The 15,566-nt window shown below is 42.3% G+C and overlaps 1 protein-coding gene across 2 annotated transcripts in view; it reads left to right on the forward strand.

Moving 5' to 3' along the window:
* The window catches only part of ctif.L (CBP80/20-dependent translation initiation factor L homeolog), a 129,433-nt gene that overhangs the window by 26,523 nt on the left and 87,344 nt on the right, over positions 1 to 15,566 (forward strand). For both annotated transcript variants that reach the window (XM_018267003.2, XM_041570246.1), the window contains 2 exons: positions 120 to 224; positions 5,312 to 5,387. In XM_018267003.2, the coding sequence (XP_018122492.1) occupies positions 120 to 224; positions 5,312 to 5,387 (181 nt within the window). The remainder of the gene's footprint in view (positions 1 to 119; positions 225 to 5,311; positions 5,388 to 15,566) is intronic.

Here is a 15,566-nt window from a genome sequence, read left to right on the forward strand (position 1 = left end):
GGTTGTGCTATACCAGTGATCAGTAAATATGTTTCCCCCAATCAGATGGAGTGTATGTGTATTGTATGCAACAGGATTAATAACTGTCATGTCTAATTAGTATCTCTTTCCCTCATTAGTGGCGCCACTTGGGATTTACAGCCAGAGAAACTGGACTTCACACAACTTCAACTGAGACCTCACAACAGCCCCAAGCACCCCCCGCCTCCGATCCACCGAGATGGGTAAGAGATGTTTTGGACCCCTAGATCTGTGTAAGGGGGTGCAGACCCCCATCTTCCAGCTGTAAATGTCCTTTCAGAGCCAGTTGGCAGTTCATTGGCTGTGTATGGTGCCAGCCCATGGGCCTGAATGACCAACACCCGGTGCAGATATTGACTGGTCAGGGTTGTTTTACTTGTCGCATCAAGGACCCCGACTGTGTGTTGATCTGATTCTTGATCCAATGGCCTGAATAGGGGCAGGTGTGATCCCATTTGTGGCCTGAGACAATGGCACCAATAATTCTGTGCACCTGCAGGTGTTGGACCAGCCGGGACATCACTACCCCACACACACATGCACACACATATACACACACGTGCACATATATGTATATATATGGATCAAAGGTATTCGTATTGTAGTCACGGATGCCTGGGTGCTGTCCTCCAAGAGGAAATTTAAAGTTGCAAAGACAAAGCCGCACTCACAGGTCTTAGGAAGAAAAAATCAAATTTCGTTCCAAATTAATTTGATTTCTTCTTCCTAAGACCTGTGAGTGCAGCTTTGTCTTTGGAAATATATGCACACACACACACACACACACACACACACACATATATATATATATATATATATATATATATATATATATATATATATATATATATATATATATATATATATATATATATATATAATATATATATATATATATATATATATATATATATATATATATATATATACACACACGTGCACACACACATATATATATATATATATATATATATATATATATATATATATATATATATATATATATATATATATATATATATATATATATATATATATATATATATATATATAGTTCAAAGCTGGTGCACCAATCACTATATGTTAATGCCTGGGTGCTGGTTATAAACAGTAATCCATACGCAAAAAGAACCGCACACACAGGTCTTTTAAGTGAAAAACAAAAATATTAGGCTTTATTACGACGTTTCGGCTCCTAAACTCGAGCCGTCATCAGGAAGTGAAACCCCAAACACAACAAACCCTTTTGAACCCTAAAATGGCGCCAGCAATCAGGATGTGACATCATAGAGTTAAGTATAAGACAGTACACTGTGTCAGTGCGCTGGACATATTGTATCAGGAAATGTGCCAGTGGATCATCTTAGTGCTTTGTGCCCAGGAACCCAGGAGTGTCCAGCATTGTGAGTATCAAAACTAGCGCCTGTAAAATAAACATTTCTCCACTAAGTGCTGCATCCCTTCGTGAGTTTGTGCACAGCCAGTATGTGAGAGGCGCAACTTAAGACAAGTAAACCACTTACCCGATGAGAGGGATCGCACATATACCCTAACGATTTCGCCCCTTGAGGCAGGCAGCGGGCCAACCATCTGTGTCACTGTAGTAGCCGTGATTGCTCGTACCCCGAGAAGTCGGGGTTCTGTCCGCGGCTCCAAGCCGAAGGCGTGTGCTGTCCTTCATAGCGTCTGAGCAGCTCCGTCCTATCGCAAGCCGCCCTTAGTCTCCACACCTCTTATTTGTCAAACCCAGCCAGGGAATCCCTCGGAGCGAGGGGTACTCAGTCCCCTTCAGTGGTCAGGGTATTTGTGGGGCTTGTCACACCGTCCACACAGCACCGTCCAGGTGTGTCAGCGGGAAGCCAGTAACATACCAGCCCCGCGCTCACTCCTTGGTGGGCAGTTTTAAGGCTGTATGTGCATGACGGGCAAGCTGACTGATAAAATATTCACGGTACAGTGTGGTGTGCTTACTAGGGAGCTGTTTCTCGTTAGCTACAGTCGCACAACGCCTTTCTGTCACGCTCTATTGGGTCATCGGTCGCATACAGGACTGGTTGGTCCGTGGTTCTGCAAGAGGGCCGGCCGAAGAACTCTGTTGCTGTCCCCCTCATCAAGGTGTGAACATATCTGTTACGATAAAAATATACAATTACATACAAACACCACAGAAAGTCAGTAATACACAGCAAAAGCATCCAGAGTCACGTATAAAGCATGCCCATATATGGATGGGTAAACTGTGTCCTTAAGTCCAGCTCCAGTATCAATCGCAAGGTTAGAGTATCCACAGTCTCTTGAAGTATTAAGATATCATCAGTCATAATGCCAGTAATACTAAATTTTCAAATTCACACATCCATAAGGCCCCACACCCACAACCCACACGGGCCCATGGTCCAGTTTATTGGGTCAGCTATTTGTATACATACATCAATGTCCATGAGCAGTATAATTGTTATAAATGTCAGCTTATAAGACCTACCTGGACTCACTCAGTAGTGTGTCGGGACTATTGGTATTAATAAAAGGGGGACATGGGTAATGTTTCATTCAAACCTTTCGGTGCCAAGGTCTCCAGTTTATAGATCCACATAGACTCCTTTTGTAGCAATAGAAGGCCTCTATTGCCACCTCTCCTAGGTATAGGTACATGGTCAATGATCATGTGTCGAAACTGTGGCAAGGTATGTTTATTGTTGAGCCAGTGTTTAGAAATCGGTTGGTCCGCTTTCCCCGTGGTCAGGGCACTTCTGATGGCACACCGATGATTGTTCATGTACCTATACCTAGGAGAGGTGGCAATAGAGGCCTTCTATTGCTACATAAGGAGTCTATGTGGATCTATAAACTGGAGACCTTGGCACCGAAACATTACCCATGTCCCCCTTTTATTAATACCAATAGTCCCGACACACTACTGAGTGAGTCCAGGTAGGTCTTATAAGCTGACATTTATAACAATTATACTGCTCATGGACATTGATGTATGTATACAAATAGCTGACCCAATAAACTGGACCATGGGCCCGTGTGGGTTGTGGGTGTGGGGCCTTATGGATGTCTGAATTTGAAAATTTAGTATTACTGGCATTATGACTGATGATATCTTAATACTTCAAGAGACTGTGGATACTCTAACCTTGCGATTGATGCTGGAGCTGGACTTAAGGACACGGTTTACCCATCCATATATGGGCATGCTTTATACGTGACTCTGGATGCTTTTGCTGTGTATTACTGACTTTCTGTGGTGTTTGTATGTAATTGTATATTTTTATCGTAACAGATATGTTCACACCTTGATGAGGGGGACAGCAACAGAGTTCTTCGGCCGGCCCTCTTGCAGAACCACGGACCAACCAGTCCTGTATGCGACCGATGACCCAATAGAGCGTGACAGAAAGGCGTTGTGCGACTGTAGCTAACGAGAAACAGCTCCCTAGTAAGCACACCACACTGTACCGTGAATATTTTATCAGTCAGCTTGCCCGTCATGCACATACAGCCTTAAAACTGCCCACCAAGGAGTGAGCGCGGGGCTGGTATGTTACTGGCTTCCCGCTGACACACCTGGACGGTGCTGTGTGGACGGTGTGACAAGCCCCACAAATACCCTGACCACTGAAGGGGACTGAGTACCCCTCGCTCCGAGGGATTCCCTGGCTGGGTTTGACAAATAAGAGGTGTGGAGACTAAGGGCGGCTTGCGATAGGACGGAGCTGCTCAGACGCTATGAAGGACAGCACACGCCTTCGGCTTGGAGCCGCGGACAGAACCCCGACTTCTCGGGGGTACGAGCAATCACGGCTACTACAGTGACACAGATGGTTGGCCCGCTGCCTGCCTCAAGGGGCGAAATCGTTAGGGTATATGTGCGATCCCTCTCATCGGGTAAGTGGTTTACTTGTCTTAAGTTGCGCCTCTCACATACTGGCTGTGCACAAACTCACGAAGGGATGCAGCACTTAGTGGAGAAATGTTTATTTTACAGGCGCTAGTTTTGATACTCACAATGCTGGACACTCCTGGGTTCCTGGGCACAAAGCACTAAGATGATCCACTGGCACATTTCCTGATACACTATGTCCAGCGCACTGACACAGTGTACTGTCTTATACTTAACTCTATGATGTCACATCCTGATTGCTGGCGCCATTTTAGGGTTCAAAAGGGTTTGTTGTGTTTGGGGTTTCACTTCCTGATGACGGCTCGAGTTTAGGAGCCGAAACGTCGTAATAAAGCCTAATATTTTTGTTTTTCACTTAAAAGACCTGTGTGTGCGGTTCTTTTTGCGTATGTATATATATATATATATATATATATATATACATACACATCTCGTATATACCCGAGTATAAGCCGAGTTTTTCAGCATCCAAAATGTGCTGAAAAAGTCTACCTCGGCTTATACTCGGGTCAGCGGGCAGTAGCTGAGATTGCAGTCACTTTTAATCATTCCTATACCAACAGTTCACTTGGGGAGAGACTGCAATATCCCACAATGCCCTCTGTTGGTTATATGAAAGAATAACAGTGCGCCCTCTGTTGGTTATATCAAAGAATAACAGTGACTGCAATATCACACAGCGCCCTCTGTTAGTTATATGAAAGAATAACAGTGACTGCAATATCACACAGCGCCCTCTGTTGGTTATATGAAAGAATAACAGTGACTGCAATATCACACAGCGCCCTCTGTTGGTTATATGAAAGAATAACAGTGCGCCCTCTGTTGGTTATATGAAGGATTAACAGTGATGGCAATATCACACAGCACCCTCTGCACATGGTAGTGGGACAGTGGGACAATGCACACAGTAATCCGTTTGGCAATTCTTTGTCACCATCAACTTTGCAAAGAAGTCCGGTTGATCACTGGGGGGGTCTCTTTGGCGGAATGTGCGCTGCTGGGAGACAGGGCTGTAGTTGTGTCTAGGCTTATACTAGAGTCAATAAGTTTTCGTAGGTAAAATTAGGTACCTTGGCTTATACTCGGATCGGCTTATACTCGAGTATATACGGTACATAGACGTGCACACATATACACACACATGCCCATATATACTGTATATATGCACACAAGCACACCCGGTGCGGCAGCTTTATTTATAGACCTGTGCCCCACTCGCCCATGTTTTGTGATGTCAGAGATGGGCGGGCCTATAAATAGAGCTGCTGTATTGGGTCGGTCAGGTGTAGATTCTATTTTTGTCGAGCCACACGTCTTGTGTGTAGATTACTGACCTGTGTAATTACACTGATGTGGATTGACAATGTCTCTGTGTTGCAGGTGTGGAAAAGGGAAACGAGTGGAAGGGGACGACATCAACTTGACTGACATAGAGAAAGTACTTCCCACGTGGCAGGTAGGCTGCTCTGTATATTGCTGGGGGCTTAGTATTTGGGGGCACCAGGAGTCCCTGAATGGAACTTGATCCTCTGATTCAGAACCTTTATTCTGGATCCACTGACTCAGGGAAGCCTTAGCCACACGGGTGTCATTAACTGTCAGCATGGGCCACATAAGGGAGTTGGTCAGAGAACAATATCAGTGCTATAGGCTGTACATTTCACTAACATTAGACTCATCTATAAACACTGGGCAGTAACCCATAGCAACCACTCTTTTTTTCAGCCACCTGCAGGTTAAACAGCATAGCAACCTTTGGTTGCTATGGGTTACTGCATAGGTGCCCAGTGTTTATAAATGAGCCCTAATTTATATCCTGTGCATGGACCCAGTTTTCTTTTTATTCAGTTGAATTTGCTGCATCTTCTGTCTGCTCTCTAAGCAAGAGCCTGTCGTCTTTATTCCCTCTATATATCTGTTGCCTGGGGAACCACGTTGCAGTTGGTCACACACAAAACTATTATTTATTATTCTTTTTTATTCTTTATACTGAAAGGGGGGTGGAGCCGCTCACAAACAGAAAAAGCCATCACTTATTTACCCATAATGCACTGGTAGTATTTATTGACTCCTCTCCTCCTTATTGTCTTTATATCTTTCTGCAATTACCGCCAATGAGGAATTTTAAGGCCTATCTTAGCCATCGATTGACTTGCCCTGGGCTTTTGGGAAGTGATTGTAAATCTGTTTCTGGGGGGAGTGTATATTAACCCCCTCACTGCAGAATTGTGCTTTACTGGAGAAAAGGTCTGGACTGCAGTTCCTGTGGTTAAATATCTGTCTCCCCCTAGTGGATATTCTAAACCTTTTGTTATTATTATGATTATTATTACAGGCATGGGACCTGTTATCCACAATGCTTGGGAACTGGGGTTTTCCGGATAAAGAGTCTTTCCGTAATGCGGATCGTCGTATCTTTAATTGACTAAAAAGTATTTAAACATGAAATAAATCAATCGGCCTGTTCTGCCTCCAATAAGGATTAATTATATTTTAGTTGGGATCGAGTACAAGCGAGGAAAAAGGAAAAAGGAAATCATTTTTAGAAATGTGGATTATTTTATTAAAATGGAGTCTGCGGGAGACGACCTTTCTGTAATTCGGCCTTTCTAGATAAGGGATCAGTACCTGTATTAACGTGTATTTATAAAGATCATCCCTTGCTATATACTGTAGTATTTGTATTTATACACAGTGATGCCAATTGTTGTGACTTTTTCCTGATTCCAGTTCCTTTGTGTCTCATGGTAAATCATATACAGATATAGATCTTTGTAGCTTTCCTTTTTAAGAAAGTAGATTTAGGGCAGAGACAGACATGAAGATTCGTGGAGATTTAGTCATCTGGCGACTAATCGCCTCTTCTTCGGGCGACTAATTTCCCCGAAAAGCCTTCCCGCCGACTAAAACCTAAATCGCCAGCAGGATGGTGCTCAGAACGCTTTGTTTTCCGAAGTCGCCCAAAGTTTCCTCGTGAGGCGACTTTGGAAAACGAAGCACTTCATGTGCCATCCTGCTGGCGATTTAGATTCTAGCCGGCGGGAAGGCTTTTCGGGGGAAATTAGTCGCCCTCAAGAAAAGGCAATTAGTCGCCGGGCAACTAAATCTCCCCGAATCTCCACGTCTGTCTCTGCCCTAAAGCTTTATTGTAGCCATGTTATCAGTATGGGGCCTCGGTCACTTGTATTTCATCCTTTAAGGTGAATATGTATATGGGTTTTTTATGCACGGGTTCAATAAATACTCATTAATGACTAGAGACGCACCAAATCCAGGATTTGGCTATTTTCAGCAGGATTCGGACTCGGCCAAACTGAATCCGGATCCCAATTTGCATGAGCAACTAAGAGATGGGAAGGGAAATCCCATCATAAAACAAGGAAGTAAAAAATGTTTTTCCCACTTTTTCCCTTCCTGTCAATAATTTGCATATGCAAATTAGGATATGGATTCGGTTTGGTATTCAGCCAAATCTTTCATGAAGGATTGAGCCGAATCACAAATAGAATCCCTACTAATGACCATTCCTTATATTCCATGTGGTTTTTTGAGTTATTTAGCTTTTTTAAAAATACAAAGAAGGAAGGCAGTCGTTTAAATTTAAGTATTAGCTTGTGGAAAGTCGGAGGCGTAAATTACTGTTAACAACTATTGAAAAATGAGAAAAAGATAGTAAAAGCCAGCACACTCTCAAATAAATTAATTATCTAATTATCTAAATTATATCGTGAACCAATCACTTAATAGATATAAAGATATAAAATAGATATAAATCACTTTATATCTATTAATTGATTGGTTCACGAAATAATTTAGATAATTAATTTATTCCAGAGTGCGGGGGCTTTTACTATCTTTTTCTCATTTTTCAATTATTTAGCTTTTTATTCAGCAGCTCTCCCAGTTTGCAAATTAAGCAATCTGGTTGCTAGTGTCCAAATGACCCTAGCAACCATGCATTGATATGAATAAGATATGGGAATATGAGTCAGATAGGCCCTATATTGAAAGGTGAGTAATAAAAAGTAGCAATAATAACAATAAATGTGTGGCCTTACCGAGCATTTGTTATTAGATGGGGTCAGTGACCCCATTTGAAAGCTGGAAAGAGTCAGATTAAAATGGCAAATAATTCAAAATCTATAAATAATGAAGACCAATTGAAAAGTTGCTTAGAATTGGTCATACTATGCCATACTAAAAGTTAACTGAAATGTGAACCACCCCTTTAAGGCGAGACCTTTCTATTGTAACCAGTGAGTGTGGATGTTGTGCCGGCAGTTCTATGGTTACTCTGCAGGGGGGCCGCCATTACTTGCCTCCAGCACTGCAGACAGAGAGAGGGGGCAGCATTTCTCTGCAGTTGCTACTTTCTGGGAATACTTGGGAATTAATAATTCATATCCTTATATAATGTCACTGGCATTTTGGGCCCCTGTGGGAAAGTCCACTGTGACTCTGGGTTGGGGGGGGGATAAGTTATAAATTAAGTAGAAATATGAATTTATAAAGATGTTGCAAATGTTTCTTTGAAATGTAATATCATGCCTCCGTCACAAGGAGGCGCTCCTGCTTCATCACAATCTCCCTCGCAGTGTCCAAAAATTACAAAATACAATCAGGGATTTTTCTTTGCAATTTTCCCCCTGGTTGGGGTTGTGCCAATATCCACAGGCCTCTCTCCTCTGTTTCAGAATGTGCTTTGAAAGGGAACGGTGTCTGTATTAGACAGAAGTCTATTTATTAGAGACAAGGGAGGCAAATAGGTCTGACCCTTTTAGTCTGTGCTGATAGCAAAGCCTGTTTCACCAATCTCATCCATTCCTTCTGTACCCGGATCCACCTACCTGCTCTGTATTTGTGCTTTGTGATAATAACATTAATGTGTCCGACCTGCTGAATCCTCTTTTCTTCTCTTATGTAACTGGCTAATCCCAAACACTGGCTGTGTCATAATATAATCCGATTGCAGGGCTTTCCTGTGCCCTAAACATGCAGAGATTTTAGGTTTCAAACTGCCACTTCAGGGTCCAACGTTTGCCCAGTTATCCTGCTGTACAGAGAGATCCCATAAAACTATGGCAGCATAGGTATTCCCTGTACTAAGCATAATTCAGCAGGAACAGCCCCTAAGTTTGCTCATAGTCTGTACAGAGAGATCCCATAAAACTATGGCAGCATAGGTATTCCCTGTACTAAGCACAATTCAGCAGGAACAGTCCCCTAAGTTTGCTCATAGTCTGTACAGAGAGATCCCATAAAACTATGGCAGCATAGGTATTCCCTGTACTAAGCACAATTCAGCAGGAGATTATTTGTGTATAAACCTTGTAGAATAACTCGTTCTTCTGCCTTTATTGCACTCCAGGTAACTCTATATGAGGGTTTTGTGTAATTAAAATCCGTGGCTGAGACTTGCTGGTCAGAGCAATCATTAGTGGAATACAGTTGTTCCATTATGGCGGGTTTCCTTGCAGTAAGTCGGCACATAAATGCCGGGTGCTAATCCCTCTGAGAATGTGCTGTCCTCACATAATGAATTCATCCTGCATGTAGTTCCCATAACAGCCACACGGGGTCAGTAAAGCTACTCTTTATGGGGCTGGAGACAATCTCCTGACTCTGCCTAGAGAAAGCTACAAATAGCTGGAGCTGAGACTCTACAGTGCAGCATCCGCTAAATTTGGCCCCAGAACGACCAGGCAATAAGCACAGTGTCCGGCATATTGGCTCCTGGGAGGATAGAGTATTGTCACAGTAATGGTGGGGCTCCTGATAGATGAGCAGTCTGAACTGAGATACAGGAGGTCTATAGAATCCAGCTCATATCACTTATATCCAGAAGATGCAGCCAAGGTTGAGTAAAGACACTCTGTCATCAGGAGAACTAAAGCCTAATTTAAGAAGTAGCTGGAAATGTTGTATGTGATGTTTTGTGCTTCTGTACCAGCCCAAGGCAACCACAGCCCTTTAGCAGTAAAGATCTGTGTCTCCAAAGATGCCCCAGTAGCTCCCCATCTTCTTTTCTGCTGATTCACTGCACATGCTCTGTGCTGCTGTCACTTACTGAGCTTAGGGACCCACTCACAATATACAGAACACATAGAATAGAAATGTCACAATATAAGGCTGATTAGTAATTAATACATATAATTGGCAGCACAGAAACCAGTGCAATTAGCATCAGAATCAGCAAACCTGTAGCATCAGCTTATATTACAGCCAGGGAAGCTCATTTTCAGCTGGATAATTAGTGACGAGCCCTAAGCTTAGCTTCTCAACAGCCAATCAGAGCGCACTGAGCATGTGAGTGTCACAGACACTTTCCAAGATTGTGACCCCCTGTGACAAGTTTGAAGTCCTGGATCATTGCTGCTATTGACAAGCTCAAACTTTAGCCTCGTGCAATAAGTTCACTATATAAAATATGGCATTTTTAGCCACATTCATGTTTAGTTCTCCTTTAACATCAGTAGTTGCAGGGGTGCAACTCCCAGCCAGTGACTCCCCGCAAGTCTGGGAACGGAACATCAGCATTAAATCACGATCCTATTCATATTCCCGTCTCTTGTTCTAATCAATACATGGTTGCTAGGGTCATTTGGACCCTAGCAACCAGATTGCTGAAATTGCGAACTGCTGAATAAAAAGCTAAATTACTCAAAAGCCACAAATAATAAAAAAAATGAAGACCAATTGCAAATTGTCTCAGAATATCACTCTCTACATCATACTCAAATTTAATTTAAAGGTATTTTCCATGTCCAGTGTGTGGGAACCCCGGCCGGGGCTTTCTCTGTCAATTGCTTCCCCCATGTGATCTCGGCCGGGAGGAGGAAATAATGCTCGGGAAGCGTTTCCTGTTCCATCAATGAATCCCCGGGTGAGGAAAGTCCTAGCGACTCTCTTTCCTCTCGTCCTCTCCCGCGTTATAAATAGCGCCTCTCACAATAACACTCGCACTTCTGTGCCGCCAGCTTCCTGTCTGCTGCCGCCAGGTACGGATTCCATTATGGGACCCTAGGAATGCCGGCATGGAACCGGATAGAGCAACACCGGGATATTGTATTCAGGAGATGCCCGAACTTGTTCTCAGGGCACACACAGACTGGCCGCGTTACGGGCCCTTTCGCACGTGGGCATTAGGTTACAGGGATTTTATTTTAAATAAAAAGTTGTTTAGGGTCAGGTTATGTTTTTACCCACTTGCACGTCACTGCTGGGCAGACATAATGATTTGCCTCTGACTTCTAGCAACCTGCCTTCACTAAGCAATTTAAATGGGTAGTACCCCTTTAATTTAAAGGGGTTGTTCACCTTCAAATTAACGGTTAGTATGACGTAGAGAGGGATATTCTGAGATGATTTGCAATTGGTTTTCATTTTTTATTATTTGTGGTTTTTGAGTTATTTAGCTTTTTATTCAGCAGCTCTCCAGTTTGCAGTTTCAGCCATCTGGTTGCTAGGGTCCAAATTCCCCTAGCAACCATGCATTGATTTAAATAAGAGACTGGAATATGAATAGGAGAGGCCTGAATAGAAATAAAAAGTTGCAATAACATTAAATGTATTGCTTTACAGAGCATTTATTTTTAGATGGGGTCAGTGACCCATGTTTGAAAGCTGAGAAGAATCCAAAGAAAAAGGCAGATACCGGTAACTAAAAAAACTAGAAAAATAAATGAATAAAGAAGACCAATTGAAAAGTTGCTTAGAATGGGCCATTCTAAAAAATACTAAGAGTTGATTAAAAGGTGAACCCATCCCTTGGACCATAAACTCCCATAAATTCAAAAATCGACCAATCGACGAATTTATTTAAAAAAAAAATCGAATTCTTAAAACTCGGATGAATGCAATCAACCCTGAAATTTGAATCGAATTTTAAAAACTCAATATGAGTTTTTTTCTCCGAAAAAAACTCGAATGTCTGGAAGGCTGCAAACGACTCCAAATTGATCCCTGGCAATTCGGCAGGTTCTAGGTGACAAATAGTCGATTATGAGTTCTTTAAGGGCCAGCGTATGATAAATCTCGAAATTCGAATAACTCCCCAGACAGTTCTGAAAATTCGAATTTCCAATTCGACCCTTAATAAATAATTTTATTCTGTACAGGAGGGAATCCATCAGTATTAGCAGTGGGTTCAGGGGAATATCCAGTATAGTGAGTGACCGGGGGCACAGCCGTGGAGTATCCTCTGCATACAGTAAGCTGTTCCCTGGCACTGTGCTATACATAGATTGGCAATTCAGCTGACTCTCCGCATTGGTCTCACCCAGTCTGTCCAACCTATTTGCTCTTTGTGGCATTTCTGCCTGACCCAAATTATATGGTATTTTGGGAATGAGGGGGAACCCAGCCTAAGATGCCAGTTATGGTGCCACACTTACAGCTCAGCGGCCAGACATAGTAATTACAGGCCCCGGCTGCTTTGGTGTTTGAGGGAACGATGGCTGCTCTGGCTGGTGCCTTATCAGCGAGAGGAGGAGGAGGATGTGGGAAGAAGCCGCACTTACATAAACAGTCAGGAACTTCTCAGGACACAGCCAGAACCACCAGTGCAGCTGCTTCTCTCCACCAGTGCAGCTGCCTTCCGCTTAAAGGGGAACTGAAACTTTCAGTTTCTTAATATCCGGGATGTCAAATGTTCAGCCCTACAGTTCCCATCACCACCCCGATATCCGAAAGCTTCAGGTGGGGCTTAAAGGAGAACTAAACCCTAAATATGAATGTGGCTAAACATGCCATATTTTATATAGTGAACTTATTGCACGAGGCTAAAGTTTGAGCTTGTCAATAGCAGCAATGATCCAGGACTTCAAACTTGTCACAGGGGGTCACCATCTTGGAAAGTGTCTGTGACACTCACATGCTCAGTGGCTTCTGATTGGCTGTTGAGAAGCTAAGCTTAGGGCTCGTCACTAATTATCCAGCAGAAAATGAGCTTCCCTGGCTGTAATATAAGCTGATGCTACAGGTTTGCTGATTATTAAATTCTGATGCTAATTGCACTGGTTTCTGTGCTGCCATGTAGTAATTATCTGTATTAATTACTAATCAGCCTTATATTGTGACATTTCTATTCTATGTGTACTGTATATTGTGAGTGGGTCCCTAAGCTCAGTAAGTGACAGCAGCACAGAGCATGTGCAGTGAATCAGCAGAAAAGAAGATGGGGAGCTACTGGGGCATCTTTGGAGACACAGATCTTTACTGCTAAAGGGCTGTGGTTGCCTTGGGCTGGTACAGAAGCACAAAACATCATGTACAACATTTCTACCTACTTCTTTAGTTAAAGGGGTTGTTCACCTTCCAAACATTTTTCCAATTCAGTTGTTTTCAGATTGTTCCCCAGAAATAAAAACTTTTTTCAATTACTTTCCATTATTTATTTTTTACTGTTTTTCCAAAATCTAAGTGTAAAGTTGAATGTTTGTGTCTCTGGTGTTTGAGTCTGACAGCTCAGTAATAATTCTGAATTGTTACAATTTTGCAACATTTAGTTGATCCATTTCTCAGCAGCATCTCTGGAGTATTAGTAACTATTGTATCAATAGTTGCCTGTAATAAAACCCAGAGATTCTGCTCAGCAGGGACAAAGATAAGAAATGTAACAAATAAATTTATCCATTTAGAACAGTTTACAGGGTCGGCGACCCCCACTCCCAGAGCTGCTTCAGAATGTGAAAAATGACACTTTACACTTCAATATTAGAAAAATGATCCCACATACAGTGGTGTGAAAAACTATTTGCCCCCTTCCTGATTTCTTATTCTTTTGCATGTTTGTCACACAAAATGTTTCTGATCATCAAACACATTTAACTATTAGTCAAAGATAACACAAGTAAACACAAAATGCAGTTTTTAAATGAGGGTTTTTATTATTTAGGGAGAAAAGAAATCCAAACCTGTGTGAAAAAGTAATTGCCCCCTGAACCCAATAACTGGTTGGGCCACCCTTAGCAGCAATAACTGCAATCAAGCGTTTGCGATAACTTGCAACGAGTCTTTTACAGCACTCTGGAGGAATTTTGGCCCACTCATCTTTGCAGAATTGTTGTAATTCAGCTTTATTTGAGGGTTTTCTAGCATGAACCGCCTTTTTAAGGTCATGCCACAACATCTCAATAGGATTCAGGTCAGGACTTTGACTAGGCCACTCCAAAGTCTTCATTTTGTTTTTCTTCAGCCATTCAGAGGTGGATTTGCTGGTGTGTTTTGGGTCATTGTCCTGCTGCAGCACCCAAGATCGCTTCAGCTTGAGTTGACGAACAGATGGCCGGACATTCTCCTTCAGGATTTTTTGGTAGACAGTAGAATTCATGGTTCCATCTATCACAGCAAGTCTTCCAGGTCCTGAAGCAGCAAAACAACCCCAGACCATCACACTACCACCACCATATTTTACTGTTGGTATGATGTTCTTTTTCTGAAATGCTGTGTTACTTTTACGCCAGATGTAACGGGACGCGCACCTTCCAAAAAGTTCAACTTTTGTCTCGTCCGTCCACAAGGTATTTTCCCAAAAGTCTTGGCAATCATTGAGATGTTTTTTAGCAAAATTGAGACGAGCCTTAATGTTCTTTTTGCTTAAAAGTGGTTTGCGCCTTGGAAATGTGCCATGCAGGCCGTTTTTGCCCAGTCTCTTTCTTATGGTGGAGTCGTGAACACTGACCTTAATTGAGGCAAGTGAGGCCTGCAGTTCTTTAGATGTTGTCCTGGGGTCTTTTGTGGCCTCTCGGATGAGTTGTCTCTGCGCTCTTGGGGTCATTTTGGTCGGCCGGCCACTCCTGGGAAGGTTCACCACTGTTCCATGTTTTTGCCATTTGTGGATAATGGCTCTCACTGTGGTTCGCTGGAGTCCCAAAGCTTTAGAAATGGCTTTATAACCTTTGAAATTGAACTCAGATGTGATAAACCACAGTTAAGTTCTTTTTTAACAAGGGGGGCAATCACTTTTTCACACAGGCCCATGTAGATTTGGAGTTTTTTTTCTCCCTTAATAACGTAAACCTTCATTTAAAAACTGCATTTTGTGTTCAATTATGTTATCTTTGACTAATAGTTAACGGTTTTTGATGAGCAGAAACATTTAAGTGTGACAAACATGCAAAAGAATAAGAAATCAGGAAGGGGGCAAATAGTTTTTCACACCACTGTAGAAAATAGAAAGTCATTGGAAAAAGTAGTTATTTCTGGTGATCTATCTAAAGACAACTAGTTGTTTGAAAGCTTTAAACAGAAAAGGTTTTGCTACATTTTTTCAAAAACCAGTGCAGAGAATAGAAAGGGACAGATGAGTTTGTTTCTGTCTCTATCCCTGGAATTTAGTGGTTCTACAGTAGGGTTGCCACCTTACCCCTTTAAAGGAGACATATAAAATAAATGAACAAAACCCTAATTTTGTAGGCAATTATAAGTAATATATGGTGTTACTTTTACATAGTGCTAAAAATTATTATATTTAAAAATAGCACCTTTATTGGAGCTCCTATAGATGTTCTCTGGTCCCTGTTTGAAATGAGGGGTGGGCGTATCCTAAAAGTCCCTGCCAGACGCACAGTAGGAGGGGGACAGCCAATCACAGCTCTGCAGTCACACAAGCACAGACAGGCTTCAGTTCCCTATC

This window comes from Xenopus laevis, chromosome 1L, assembly GCF_017654675.1.
Source record: "Xenopus laevis strain J_2021 chromosome 1L, Xenopus_laevis_v10.1, whole genome shotgun sequence".
Classification (NCBI taxonomy): Eukaryota; Metazoa; Chordata; class Amphibia; order Anura; family Pipidae; genus Xenopus; species Xenopus laevis.